General features: G+C 48.8%; 1 protein-coding gene across 2 annotated transcripts; it reads left to right on the top strand.

Moving 5' to 3' along the window:
* On the top strand, positions 1–8,125 carry KRT84 (keratin 84). 2 transcript variants are annotated; one of them, XM_058742688.1, is made up of 10 exons: positions 1–227; positions 363–577; positions 1,758–1,966; positions 2,571–2,631; positions 3,116–3,211; positions 4,137–4,301; positions 4,473–4,598; positions 4,703–4,923; positions 5,378–5,409; positions 7,063–8,125. In XM_058742688.1, the coding sequence occupies exons 1-10, from the start codon at positions 26–28 to the stop codon at positions 7,404–7,406; spliced, it is 1,671 nt and encodes a 556-aa protein (XP_058598671.1). In that variant the 5' UTR covers positions 1–25; the 3' UTR covers positions 7,407–8,125. The 2 variants fall into 2 exon arrangements, with proteins under 2 accessions (XP_058598671.1, XP_058598669.1); XM_058742686.1 differs by having other exon boundaries at positions 1–577.
* The last annotated feature ends 4,925 nt before the right edge of the window (positions 8,126–13,050 follow it).

Genomic DNA, 13,050 nt, shown 5'->3' on the forward strand with positions numbered 1-13,050 from the left:
CTCTGTCCTCACCCAGGAAGTCATCATGTCTTGCCGCTCCTACAGAGTCAGCTCTGGTCGCCGCATGGGCAACTTCAGCTCTTGCTCAGCAGTGACCCCCCAGAACCTGAACCGCTTCCGGGCCAGCTCTGTCTCCTGCAGGAGTGGGCCCGGCTTCCGGGGTCTTGGCAGCTTTGGTAGTCGGAGTGTCATCACTTTTGGATCGTGCTCACCCCGGATGGCAGCAGTATGCCCTCGTCCCATCCACTGTGGAGTTGGCTTTGGTGCTGGCAGTGGGATGGCCTTTGGCTTTGGTGATGGGAGTGGTGCTGGTCTGGGCTTTGGGGCCAGCGGTTGTGTTGGTCTGGGATTTGGAGCCCACAGTGGCCTTGGTTATGGCTTTGGCGGCCCTGGCTTTGGCTACAGAGTTGGAGGAGTTGGAGTCCCAGCAGCCCCATCTATCACAGCAGTGACTGTTAACCAGAGCCTGTTGACCCCCCTCAACCTGGAGATTGATCCCAATGCCCAGAGGGTGAAGAAGGATGAGAAGGAGCAAATCAAGACCCTTAACAACAAATTTGCCTCCTTCATTGACAAGGTACTTATAACAGCTCAGTCTCTGGGTCTGGGATGGTGAGAGCTAAAATGCATTGGGGTGTCCTCTCCCTTAAGAAGAAACAGCCCAGGCCTGGGGAATCAACCTTGACCCAGAACCTTCAGGCACTGCAGTATGATTTCTGGGTCACTCTGCTGCAAAACAAGGACAAACTTGAGGAAATGCTGCAAGGTGGAATAGACTAAGACAGAGATTGTGTCTTCTTGAGGAGAGAGGAGCATCCAGCCAAATCTGAGGGAATCTGGACAAACTACGTCCTACCATCTAGTCACTTAGAAATATCTCCCAAATAAGCTAGAAATTAAGACTTTGGCCAGATGTTGGCTACATGTTTAAAAGGTTTTATCCTTTGAGATCTTGGTGCCCTTTTTGAGATTGTCATAGCTTCTGAGGCTGTGTGACCACATCTGTTCAGGCTCAGGAAAGTGGAGTATGGAGTAATTTTTGCACAAAACAAATAACGTATACTCCCCATGTGGGGTACCCAGGTTCAGCTGAGTTGCCTAGATTGAGAGAAATAGTAGGGAACTACCAGAGGAAGTCATGATGGTCAGACTCATGAGAGAAACAATGATGTGGAACTGACATCCCACAAACCATGTCTCCATGGAGCAGGAATGCTCTGTGTCTGAGAATAGAAACTCACCTCTGTGAGCTTCAGGTTCCTCATCTCTGAAACAAAGTGTTGGAGCAAATGATCTCCAAGTTCTCCTCCAGCTGATGGAGCTCTTCAATTCTCAGCTGATGGAGTATCCGGGATGGTGGGTATGACTTATGACCTGAGAATTCCTACCTCCTAATGCTTTATCCCACTTCAATATACTTTACTTTTCTCCTCATTCCCTGTGAGAGATGGCCAATATCAGTTTTTAGATACAGGTAAATCCCTGCTCCCCTTTCTTGGAGGGTAGAGGCAAAATGGTACTGTGGTGCTTTGGTTCGAAAGTTTCTGTTTAGCTGAGCCTGGCTGAGCATGAGGAGAGGGTCACAGACCTACTCTTCCAGCTTTTACTGAGCTAGAGGATGAATGAAAAGCCAACAGGCAAGAGGACAATGTCAACATGGGGCTGAGAGTCATCTATGGCCACCTGAAGAGCCGGTCAACATGTAGGTGACTCTATCAAGCTCTTCAGGTGCCATTTCTTTGACCCTGTGGATTTAGGTGCGGTTCCTGGAACAGCAGAATAAGCTCCTAGAGACCAAGTGGAATTTCCTCCAAGAGCAGAAATGTGCCAGGAGCAACCTGGAGCCCCTCTTTGAGAACTATATCACCAACCTGCGGAGGCAGCTGGACATAGTGAACAGTGACCGGGCCCGGTTCGAGGCTGAGAGAAACCACATGCAGGATGTCCTAGAGGGTTTCAAGAAGAAGTAAGTGGCATCTGGACTGCATAGACCAAGGATAGGCAGGGTTTGGTCCCCAAAGCAGCTGCCAAGTTCAGATAATAGCAGCTGGACAGATCAGAGTTGAATGCTGGTTTCAATACTCAGCCTAGAGATAGGAGTGGGGAAAATGATATGTAAGACAGGAGGGGGACGCCCTCTGTGGTTCCTGAGTAAAAACTAGTCTTGGTATTGGGCATGATTTGTCCCTAGTCTTGCCTGTGGGAATGGGTCCGTTGACTCCAGAAAAATAGTACTCAGGTGCAACAATGAGTTGGGTCCTACATCCTCTATGTTCAAGTGCAATGACTCCAAGTCTTTTCTAGCAGAGGAGCATAGCAATGGTCCACATTTTCAGACCCCAAATCTAATTTGAGAAAGTAAAAAGTATTTGGAAATACTGAGGGTCACAGGCTCATAAAAGGTCTTAAAGATGAGACAAAGATGAGATGTGAACATGTAGGTGCCAACAAGGACCTATGCTCCTGGATGCAGCAGAGATGTTTTAAGAGGCTCACTAGGAAGAGGAGAGTAACTGGCTCTCAGCTCAGAATGAGAATGAGAATTCACCCTCTCCATCCTTATCATCCAGGTACGAAGAGGAGGTAGGATTCCGGGCCAATGCTGAGAATGAGTTTGTGGCTCTGAAGAAGGTAAGGGAGAGCCATAGGTCCAAGCAAACTTCTCCTCCAGACAGCAGAATGTTCCAAAGACACCTTCTGCCCTGGAAACTGCCCAGGCAGCCCTGTGGAGTCTGGGACCACTCGCACAGAGTGGGACCTCTAAGGTCATAACAGGTTCCCTTTGGAGTTCCGATTTGGCCTCAGATTATTTAGGACTGGGTCTTCACGAGAGCAGAGGTCTGAAGAGATGACCTTTTAAGAGTCTTAGATTATCCAGATTCTCCTTGCCTCTAAATAAGCATCAGAAAATGTCTACAGCCCCCAGGGGAGTTTTCATGTTGTAGTAGGGAGAAGAACAGTGGTCACTAAGCTGCATTCCAAGGACTCCACCATCCATCGCAAAGCTGGCCTGGCCCAGTGGGGACTGGCCTGATTTTTCCACCCATCTCCAGACCCTGCCAAGCTTAAACAGTGTACAAGTAATGGCCATTTTATCCTTCTTTCTTTTATGTAGGATGTGGATACATCTTTCTTAAATAAGTCTGATCTAGAGGCCAACGCAGATACCCTAACTCAGGAAATTGACTTTCTCAAAGCCTTATACATGGCGGTAAGCATTCATCCCCTTCTGAGCTAAACAAGGAGATCAGTGCTTGGCCTGAACTCCCAGGAGGAGGTGGGGGAGGGGGTTCATCTGGACTGGCATAATTTCTAACATTTGGTATTACACATCTTCCTCCCATTCAAATCTATATCCTCTATATGTTGATGTGTCTACAAATGGATAAGGGAAGGTAAGCAGGCAGGCTTCTTGGCTGCCTGACTCAGCTCTATGATAAATTCCTTGGATCTATGATCCAACTCCTTATTGGCCAATCCAAAGACTGGGGTCTAGGAGTTTTACTTCCTCTCTACTGGTCAAAAGACTCCAGAAAACTGATTTGCTAGGAGGTGTAAGAAAAATTGTGGTTGACCTACTTAGCTGGATGAATTAGTTACGTTTTGCTTTGTAAGTGGTCTGTTTGGTCAGGTACAGAGCCAGCCAGTGCTAATGTCTGGCTCCGAGTGGAAAGGCTGAAGAAAGCTCCCTCTGGAGCCCTTATAGTCCAAGCCACTGGTTCTATTAACGACTTGGGATATAGGAATTCCTAGACCACCATGTTCTAGAATATTATCAACTCTCAATGATCCACGAGCAGCACAGCCACTTTGTGGATATGCCAGGGAGAAGTTTCGGCCCTAGCACGGCTCTCACTCCCCTCCACTGAGCTCCTAGGCACCGTGTATTCACCTAAGCAAATGAAGTGTGAAAGGGAGTCTTCAAGTATATAATGAGGGTTTAAATTCAAACTGAAATGGTTTGCAGTTCATGTCCTTTCCTTTGCCCTCGGTTTGGATGGTCCACTCCGTTGCTTTGATCTGAAAAAAAGGAGCAATGCTCTCTGCTCCTAAAGCCACTCCTGGGGCCCCTGGGGCAGAGTCCCGGCCACTGATGGGATGCTGAGCCCATCTGTCTCACTGATCCCCCAACACAGGAAATCCAATTGCTGCAGTCACACATCTCGGAGACATCGGTCATCGTGAAGATGGACAACAGCCGGGACCTGAACTTTGATGGAATCATCGACGAAATCAAGGAGCAGTATGAAGAGGTTGCCAGGCGCAGTCGGGCTGATGCTGAAGCGTGGTACCAGAACAAGGTGGGTGGCGGAATGGGGTGGGGGGCACTGAGGAAGAGGTGTGGGCAGCCTCAGAGTAAGACTCATGTACAATGGAGTAGATGCAGCGGAGGTCTCAAGCCCCCATCTCAGCTGGGGCTGTGGTCTTGACTCAGACTTTGGATCCTCATAACATCCCTCGCTTGCCCCCAGTACAAGGAGATGCGGGTGACAGCCGGCCAGCACTGTGACAACCTGCGCAACACACGGGATGAAATCAATGAGCTGACCCGCCTGATCCAGAGACTGAAGGCAGAGATTGAGCACTCCAAGGCTCAGGTGGGCAAAGGAGAGGGGAGGAGAAGGAGGGGCAGTGTTTCTAGTCCCACCTGGGGATCTGCTAGTCCCCGCCAAAGCCCACCTGCACCCTGCCCTTCCTGCAGCGGGCCAAGCTGGAGGCCGCGGTGGCCGAGGCAGAGCAGCAGGGCGAGGCGGCCCTCAATGATGCCAAGTGCAAGCTGGCGGATCTGGAGGGCGCCCTGCAGCAGGCCAAGCAGGACATGGCCCGGCAGCTGCGAGAGTATCAAGAACTGATGAACGTCAAGCTGGGCCTGGACATCGAGATTGCCACCTACAGGCGCCTGCTGGAGGGCGAGGAGATCCGGTGAGAGTTCTCCGCGGGAGTGAGGTCAGACTTAGGCATCTAGAAAGACTCAGTGGGGGAGGGGACCAGGTGAAGAACCGCTAACTTGAAGTTAACAGTCTCTTCTCTGCAAATATTAGTCCCTTTGCCCTCACCAAGGAGTTAGAAGACGGTTCTAGATTTTCGCCCCCCAAATGAGAGTTTGTAGACAGGCTGCACCAGAATCACAGGGAGTTCTGCTTCACTGATTATCTGTTTAAAAACAATAATAATAACACATTTCCTCAAATATTTTGATTCAGTGGTTTTGGGGCAGAGTCTAGGAACGTGTATGTTTTTTCAAAGCTCCCGGGATGCTTGTACAGCTAGGGGTAAGAACCACCGGTCCACTCTGCCAAGAAAGCCCTTCAGAGAGCAAGTGGGTTTTCAGGGAATAGCACTGCTTGTGAGCTGACTTATTCCTTTCCATCCCCAGGATCTGCGAAGGTGTTGGACCAGTAAACATATGTAAGAACCTTAAGTCTTTTCCTCTTCACATTTCTCTCCTGGGGCTCTGCAAATTTCCTTTCAACCCAGGCCCACGTTGGGATCAGGAGTCCATGGCTGGGCTGGCCATGACAGTCAGGGAAGCAAGGACCAGCAAGCCCCTGGACTGGGGACATCGCCTTAGCTGAGGTCCAAGATCTCCCCAGAGCCTTCCTTCCCCAGGGTTAAGCAATCACAAAGGTTTGCAGGGCCTAACAGATGGGAGAGGGTTCTGGAAGAGAGTCAACCTTTTTCCTTTGAGTGGTGTTGCCCTTCAGGGACAAAGGCCAGAGACAGAATGAAAAGATCTGTGCCAACGAGTTGCCCCATGCCCATGGCTGGGGATGGGACAAGAATGAGCGAGTGTCTCCCTGCTGCTGCTGCTGCTGCTGCTGCTGCTGCTGCCAAAGTATTGTTTGTGGCCGAGCGTACAGGGGGTTATGCTGGGCACTGCAAGGTGGGGGCACAAAGACCAGGAAAGACCAGCCCCTGCTCTCTAAAATTCAATCTTCTTTGGAAGTCGAGCCCTCTCCACTGTCCACCTAACCCTCAAAGCCCTGAGGAGATGAACAGGCATTAGTACCCCTTTTTTATTCACTTAGAGAAAATAAGTGGTTTGCCAGAAGCCACAAAGCTAGATTTCTGATCCAAAGGTTTAAATCTACACAGGTGCATGGTGGAGCTGAATGCTATCCTGGGTGGGTCAGGTAGTCACAGCTACTTGTCCTCGGATGTCCCTGCCCTCAGAGAGGGGGAGGCAGCAGGGAGTGGCTTTCTGCAAGAGGTCAAGCTTGAGTGAAGGTCACAGATGGTAGGAAGGATTCTGGTAAAAGGAGAGGAAAGGAGGGGCGCCTGCGTGGCTCAGTTGACTCAGCATCCGACTCTTGATTTTGGCTCAGGTCATGATCTCATGGTTAACGGGATCGAGCCCCGTGTTGGGCTCTATGTTGACAGAACAAAGGCTGCTTGGGATTCTCTCTCTGCCCCTCCATCTCTCTCTCTCTCTCTCTCTCTCTCTCTCTCTCAAAAATAAATAAACATTAAAAAAAAAAAAGGAGAGGAAAGGACCGGGAGCCCTCTCCACAGACGGGGCTGAGCTAAGGAAGCTTTAGTTGGATTGGCATCCTGGGGTACAGAGGCAGGCCCAGGGGATACCAGAAGGCTACAGAGCAGAGCCATCAGTGGGTGGGAAGAGACCTGACTAGCGACTCTTGTTGGAGGGACAATGTGGGGACCACCAAGGGGCATGATATAATCGGGAGAGAGAAGCCCCAAGCTTTATAGGAGCTACTGCTCCGGTATCTGGATAATCCAGCTCATGCCCAACCTGACTTCAGCCATATATAAATGACAGCCAATTTATGGCTATATGCAACCTGGGGGATTGGCTGAATTCTTCCATTTTAATCTGAATGTGCACCTTCAGTTGAGTCACGGCCTTTGAGTCACCCAGACAAGAGAAGGGGAAAATGGGTGTCATCTGTGTGGACGATAGGGACCACTTGCCCAGGCCACTTCCCCTGATGTCGCCAGTCCTGTCCCCTCCTCCACCCCCCTCAGTGGGGAGACCACTGGAGGACTGGGCCCCAGGAGTGGGCAGCCCACCTCGCTGACAGTTTCCCCTCTCTCCTACAGCCGTGAGCAGCTCCCGGGGTGCCGTGGTGTGTGGGCCTGAACCCCTGGTCGCCAGCTCCACCCTCTCCCGCGGTGGGGTCACTTTCTCGGGCAGCAGCAGCATCCGGTCCAGCAATGCCTGTGGCTCCAGCCTGGGTGGGACCCGGATCATCACGGCTGGGGGGGACCTGCTGAATGTGGGCTCCCGGGGTGGCTCCGTGCTCACGGGCGAGGCCTGCGTCCCCAGCGTCCCCTGCCCGCTGCCTACCGAAGGGGGCTTCAGCAGCTGCAGTGGGGGCCGTGGCAGCCGCAGCTCCAGCATCCGCTTCGTGTCCACCACCACCTCCCGCCGGACCAAGTACTGAGAGGCCAGTGCCAGCCAGCCACTGCCCAGGGAAGAGCCATCTCAATGTCACCTGCTTCTGTCCCCAGAGGCATCTGGACTCTGGGCCAGAGGGGATTCCAGCTACCCCTCCTGCCAGGAGGCCGACACTGCCCTCCCCAGGGATTGATCCGCCCAGCCCCTGTCCTCTGGGGGGATTTTCTCACTACCTAGATGCTCTGTCCGCAGTCCCAGTACACTGGCTTCTCCCTGACTCCCCATTCCTGTCCTTTGAATCACTCTCCACCATTGAACAGCCTGAAGAAATGCACATTCAATACAGTCACACAAATCAGTGCGCCAGGGAGAAAAGGAACCGTCCAAAGCCAAAAAGAATGTGCTTGGGTAGCATTGCCACCTTGGACTAATTTGGAGAATGGAGAGTTGGCTGTCCACACTGCAGGCGTCTTTAGCCCACTGTCCTTTGCTTCCTTCTTCTTTCCCTGGCAGGAGAAGGTTCTTTCCTTCTCTTCCTCCCCCAGAAGGACTCTCAGTCCTTCGTGGCCCGAGGATCTCTAAGTCCCCTGAGATGGTTCTTCTCCAAGTGGCAGATGTCCTAGCTGCTTCTCTCCCAGGGTCATTGGTTTAATTCCAGCATGTGAGTGCACGAGGTGGGTGGGGTGCAGATGGGGAGGTGGGCTCTGCTGTGCTGCATGTGCCCCGTCCCTGTGGGTGGTGTGAAGGAGGCCCAGCCCTGTCCGCTGTAGCGGGGTTTATGTCTACAAGCTGCAGGGAGGGCCTGGGTGGGGGCACAGGGTGCCTGTTTATACTTTTCTTTGCGTTGCTGGGTTTTCAATAAACTTGCCAAGCTAACATCACCAGGACTCTGGCCTCTCCTTCCAGATCACACTGCTGATGGGGGGAGACTGCCTCCTAGACTCCACCAGCCCAGCCCCCTGGGGACTTGCCGAGGGCAGAGGCTGCTGTCATGGGCACAGAGGAGGCACAGAGGAAAGAGGGCTCGGGACCCTCCCTGGAGGACCTCGCAGCTCAGGGAGGGAGAGGAAAAATGCAGCAAAGGCCCTGAGAACAAGTGCCCAGCAGCCCACTTCTCTCCCGGAGAGAAGTGCCCTGTACCTCACGACCAACACGAACCCTTCTACCTGTTCCCCAGCCTCCCCAGCCCCACTTCTTCTGGAATCATTACAGGACCCTCATCCTTCTGTCCTCACTCTTGTCTCCAACTGGCTCACTCACCACGGCACTGTTAGAAAGCCCCTACTCACATAGAAAACTGATCATGGCTCTCCCCTACTTATAGCCCTCAGTGGCTCCCCATTGTCTTCTAGTGAAAGCCCAAACTCTTTAACATGGCGGAACATGAGCGTTCTGCACATATACTTCCTCCCTCGCCATCCGTTCCATGCACCCCACGCTGGCTCTCCTCCTTTATTCATTCATCCACCAGACTTTTGATAAACGCTTAATACACATCAGACACAACGCTGAGAAAACAGCAGTGAACAAGACTTTGTCCCTGCCCTCAAAGAGCTTATAGTCCAGGCTGTGACAGGTAAACAAGCACTTATGACTTGATATGCTAAGCGCTGGGTTAAGAGTGGAATCCATGCTGCGATGCACAGAGGAGAGGCCCGACTTAGACCAGGAGCATTATTAAAAGCTTCCTGGAAGATGTCATGTCAGAGCAGAGATGTGAAGGATGATGAATTAGCCGTACTGACAAGGAGGAAGTACTCCAATCAGAGGAAACAAGGTGTGCAAAACCCAGGAGGTCGGAGAAAGCACGCCCAGTTTGGGGATCTCACTGGGGCTGAATATAGCATAGCCTGCAAGGGACAGCACAGGTGGGGGCAGGAGGCAGCCCAGGTGCGCTCTCACCTTGAGAGTCCTCCTTCTCAGAGAGCAGGAAGCACACCCTTCATCTTTATAGATACTGCCTTGCCCACTCCTCAGCCAGCAACCTGAGAGCTTGCATGTTGCTCTGCTCACAGCTGAAGGCCTATCTGGCCCTGGACTCACCAGCCACCCACCCTCCTGCTTGCAGGAGCTCGATACCACCTCCACACCTGTAGGCATTTCCAGAGACACTGGAGGCACATTGCAGGAGTAGGACTTTCCTTCCATTGAGCTCTCTCAACAGCTTCTCTACTGCCAGATTCCTGCACCCAGACAGCTGCTGTAATGTCAGCCTCCCACAATGCACAGCAGCAGCACCCAGCAGCCAGGAGCTTCCCCAGCACCCTTCGTGGGAAGTTTCATAGCCAGTGCCCCCTGAAGAACACCTCTTCCTAAAAAGCTTTCCCCAGCACCCTAGAGGGTAGATTTCTCCTAAGTTCTGGGTGGGAGATTTCCAGCAAGTTCCATTGATGTGGCATCTCAGTGACTTCCCTGGAATACAGTGAGCAGCGGCTGTGCCCTCTCCAATGAGACCAGGAGCTCAATAATGGTTTTTCCTTGGGGCCCTAGAGGTAGTGACTGTCCCTTACATCTGTCATTCTATACTCTCTAGAGTTCTCTGGACTTCTTACTAGCCACTCTCTCATGACTCCAGTCCTAATATTATCTATATTAAGCTTCCCCTGTTCAAGTTGCTGTGCAGTATTATCCCCCGATTGGACCCTGACTAACACATGCCACTTGGACAGCATGGCTTCCAATCTCTAAGACCAGACAGCAAGACAACATGGGGAGTCCTCAGGCTCCAGTCATTAGTTTCGTCTCTTCTCTTTCTATCCTACCCCATAGGTGATCTCACCCAGTCAGTGTTATGGCTTTAAATGTCATCCATAGGTCAATGACTCCTGAGTTTATATCTCCAGTCCACACCTCCCATTAACTACAGGCTGGTATATAACAGATTGCTTATTGACATCTCCATTTGTGTATCTAATGGGCATCTCAAACTAAACACATCCAAAAACAAGCTCTTCTCCTTCCTTCTTTCCCCTCCATACTGTTCCTTCCATATTAACAGCATCTCCTTTCAGTTGCTTAAGCCAAAAAAACACTTAACAATCATCTTTAAACCGTTTTTCTATCTTGTATCCCCATATTAAATCCATCAGCAAATCCTGTCCGCTTAATCTTCAAATAATATCCAGTATCCAACTGCTTCTCACCACCTCCATGACTACCACTGAGGTCCAAATCACCACCATTCTTGCCTGGACTGCTGCAGAAACTTCCTGTCTGGACCCTCTGTTTCTCTTCTCATCTCCCCTCAGTATGTTCTCAAAAAGCAGCCAAGGTGATCCTGTTAAAACTAAGTTGACTTTCAGTTGTATCCATGATGAAGTAAGCCTATTATAGCCTGTCTCTCCCACTGATAACAACTAAAATCTCTGGATAAAATCCAACACACTAGAGGACTCTGAAAAGTAAATAAAAGCAGGTAGATCATGGCAGGAAGACAAAAGTGAAGAAGCAACCATGTTTTTCTTTCCCCTCTGCCCACATGGCAGGCCCCCGTGGTAAGGCTGTGAGTCATCAGCACAATCAACTATAACTTTAATAGAAATCCCATCTTTCCAGCCAGAGGAAGCAGGAAATGGGGCCACTGTGGACAGGAAAATATGAAGGGGTAATCTTCAGGTTTTCCTCTTTTCTCTCATAGGTTTGGCCTGAGAGCAGATTCCAGTCATGAAGCCATGCAGCAGCCATGATATGGCAGCAGAGACTCCAAGATAAAGCTGATATTTCTGGAAGGAGGAGCCAGGAAAAACAGACCTCACAGAGGAAGGATTGAGAGAGGAAAGCTGGAGAAGGGGATTCCTCTGTGTGTAAATCCACAACTCGTATAAGTCTTGGGTTCTCCCTTGAGCAACACATGCATGAAGAGACCCAAATAGCAAGCCAAAGCCTTGAGAACTGAAATAAGATTGAAATCATTGCACATGTTTCAGACACACCCCTAAGTGGAACAGACACAGGACAGACACAAGTCAGCAAGCAAAGAAAGGCTTGGAAAATTGGACTAAGTTTGGAACTGCTTCCCGCAGATGGAGAACATTCAGTCTGAACCTAAGTAGGCAGATGCCCTACTAAAGCAAACAAAACAAAACATAAACTTCTTCAGAAGATTTTAGCAGGACCAAGAGTCTATACATCATAATATTTAAAATGTCCCAGATTCAATCTAAAATTTTTTTGATATCAAGGAAGCAGGAAAATGTGACCAAGTTTTAAGGGGTAAAGAAAATCAACAGATGCCAATCCCAAGGTGATACAGATGTTGGAATGATCACACAAAGATTTTAAACTGCTATTATAATGGTGTTTCATTAGATAAAACTAAACACATTTGAAGTGAATTAAAAGGTAGGAAATCTCAGCACAAAATAGAAACTATAAAAACAGAATGAAAAGGAAATGTTAGAACAAAAAAAACACTACATATAAAATTTAAAAACTATTAATGGGCTCTACAACAAAAAGGAGAGGACAAAAGAAAGTCAATAACTTGAAGACAGATCAATAGAAATTATGCAATATGAAAAATAAAGAGAAACAAATATTGAAAAAATATTTTTAAGTTAGAGAAAATGGGCTATTCAGCAAGAAGACATAACAATTCTAAATGCAGATGCACCTAATAACAGAGCTTCAAAACACATAAACCACAAACTGATAGAACTGAAAATCAACATGGGCAAATCCACAATCATACTTGATTTAAACACTTTTTTCTCAGTAATCAACAGAACAAGTAGACAGAAAGTCAATGGGAATACAGAAGACTTGAGCCACACTATCAATGAACCTGACTTAATTGACATTTATAGAACATTCCACCCCAAAACTTAAAAAAAATACATATTCCTCTCAAGTGACAACAGGGAACATCTACCAAAATAGCCCATTTCTGGGCCACAAAACAAATCTTAACAAATTTAAAAAAGCCAACCCCATACAAAGCATGTTCTCTAACCATATGGTATTAAATTATAAATCAGTATCAGAAACATCTGGAGTATACCTCCAAATAGTTGAAAATCAAGCAGCACACTTCTAAATAACACAGAGACCAAAAAGGAAGTCACAAGGACAATGAGAAAATATTTCCATTGAAAGACAATGGACACAGCATATCAAAATTTTAAGATCCGGCTAACCCAGTGCTTCGAGGGAAATTTACCACATTGGATACTTAAGTTAGAAGTAGGGTCTCAAATCAATTATTTAAGCTTCTCTCTTAAGAAAGTAGGAAAAGGATAGCAACATAAACATAGAGAAAGCAGAAGAAAGGAGATAAGAAAGATAAAAGCAGAAAACAGACATTGAAAAGCAGAATGACAACGTCAGACAACTGAAAAGCTGGTTCTTTCTGAAGACTGGTAAGATGGGGAAACCCCCAGCCAAACTGAGCAAGGGGCAGGAGAAAGCAGACAAAAATTAGCAATATCGGGAGTGAAAAGAGGGACATCTCTACAGACACTGCAGATATTAAAAGGATAATAAAGGAGTATTACAAACAGCTCTATGCCCATAAATCTGGGAACTTGGAGGAAATGGATTAATTTCTTGAAAAACACAAGTTCCCAAATCTCATTCAAGATGAAATCAATAACCCAAATACAGGGCTGGCTTTATGGGCACGTGTGGTATTGTGATTTATAATAAAAAATAGATATTTGGATTTGCCCCTTCCTGGCTTAGGGATCCTAAAA

Source organism: Neofelis nebulosa, chromosome 8 (genome assembly GCF_028018385.1).
Source record: "Neofelis nebulosa isolate mNeoNeb1 chromosome 8, mNeoNeb1.pri, whole genome shotgun sequence".
In the NCBI taxonomy this organism is placed as follows: Eukaryota; Metazoa; Chordata; class Mammalia; order Carnivora; family Felidae; genus Neofelis; species Neofelis nebulosa.

What these genes read in the sequence shown, in the direction of transcription:
- KRT84 (XM_058742686.1), top strand. Translation starts at nt 26, where the DNA reads ATGTCTTGCCGCTCCTACAGAGTCAGCTCTGGTCGCCGCATGGGCAAC. An exon ending in TTGCCTCCTTCATTGACAAG is followed by an intron (nt 578 to 1,757) that starts GTACTTATAACA and finishes CTGTGGATTTAG; the next exon opens with GTGCGGTTCCTGGAACAGCA. An exon ending in CTAGAGGGTTTCAAGAAGAA is followed by an intron (nt 1,967 to 2,570) that starts GTAAGTGGCATC and finishes CTTATCATCCAG; the next exon opens with GTACGAAGAGGAGGTAGGAT.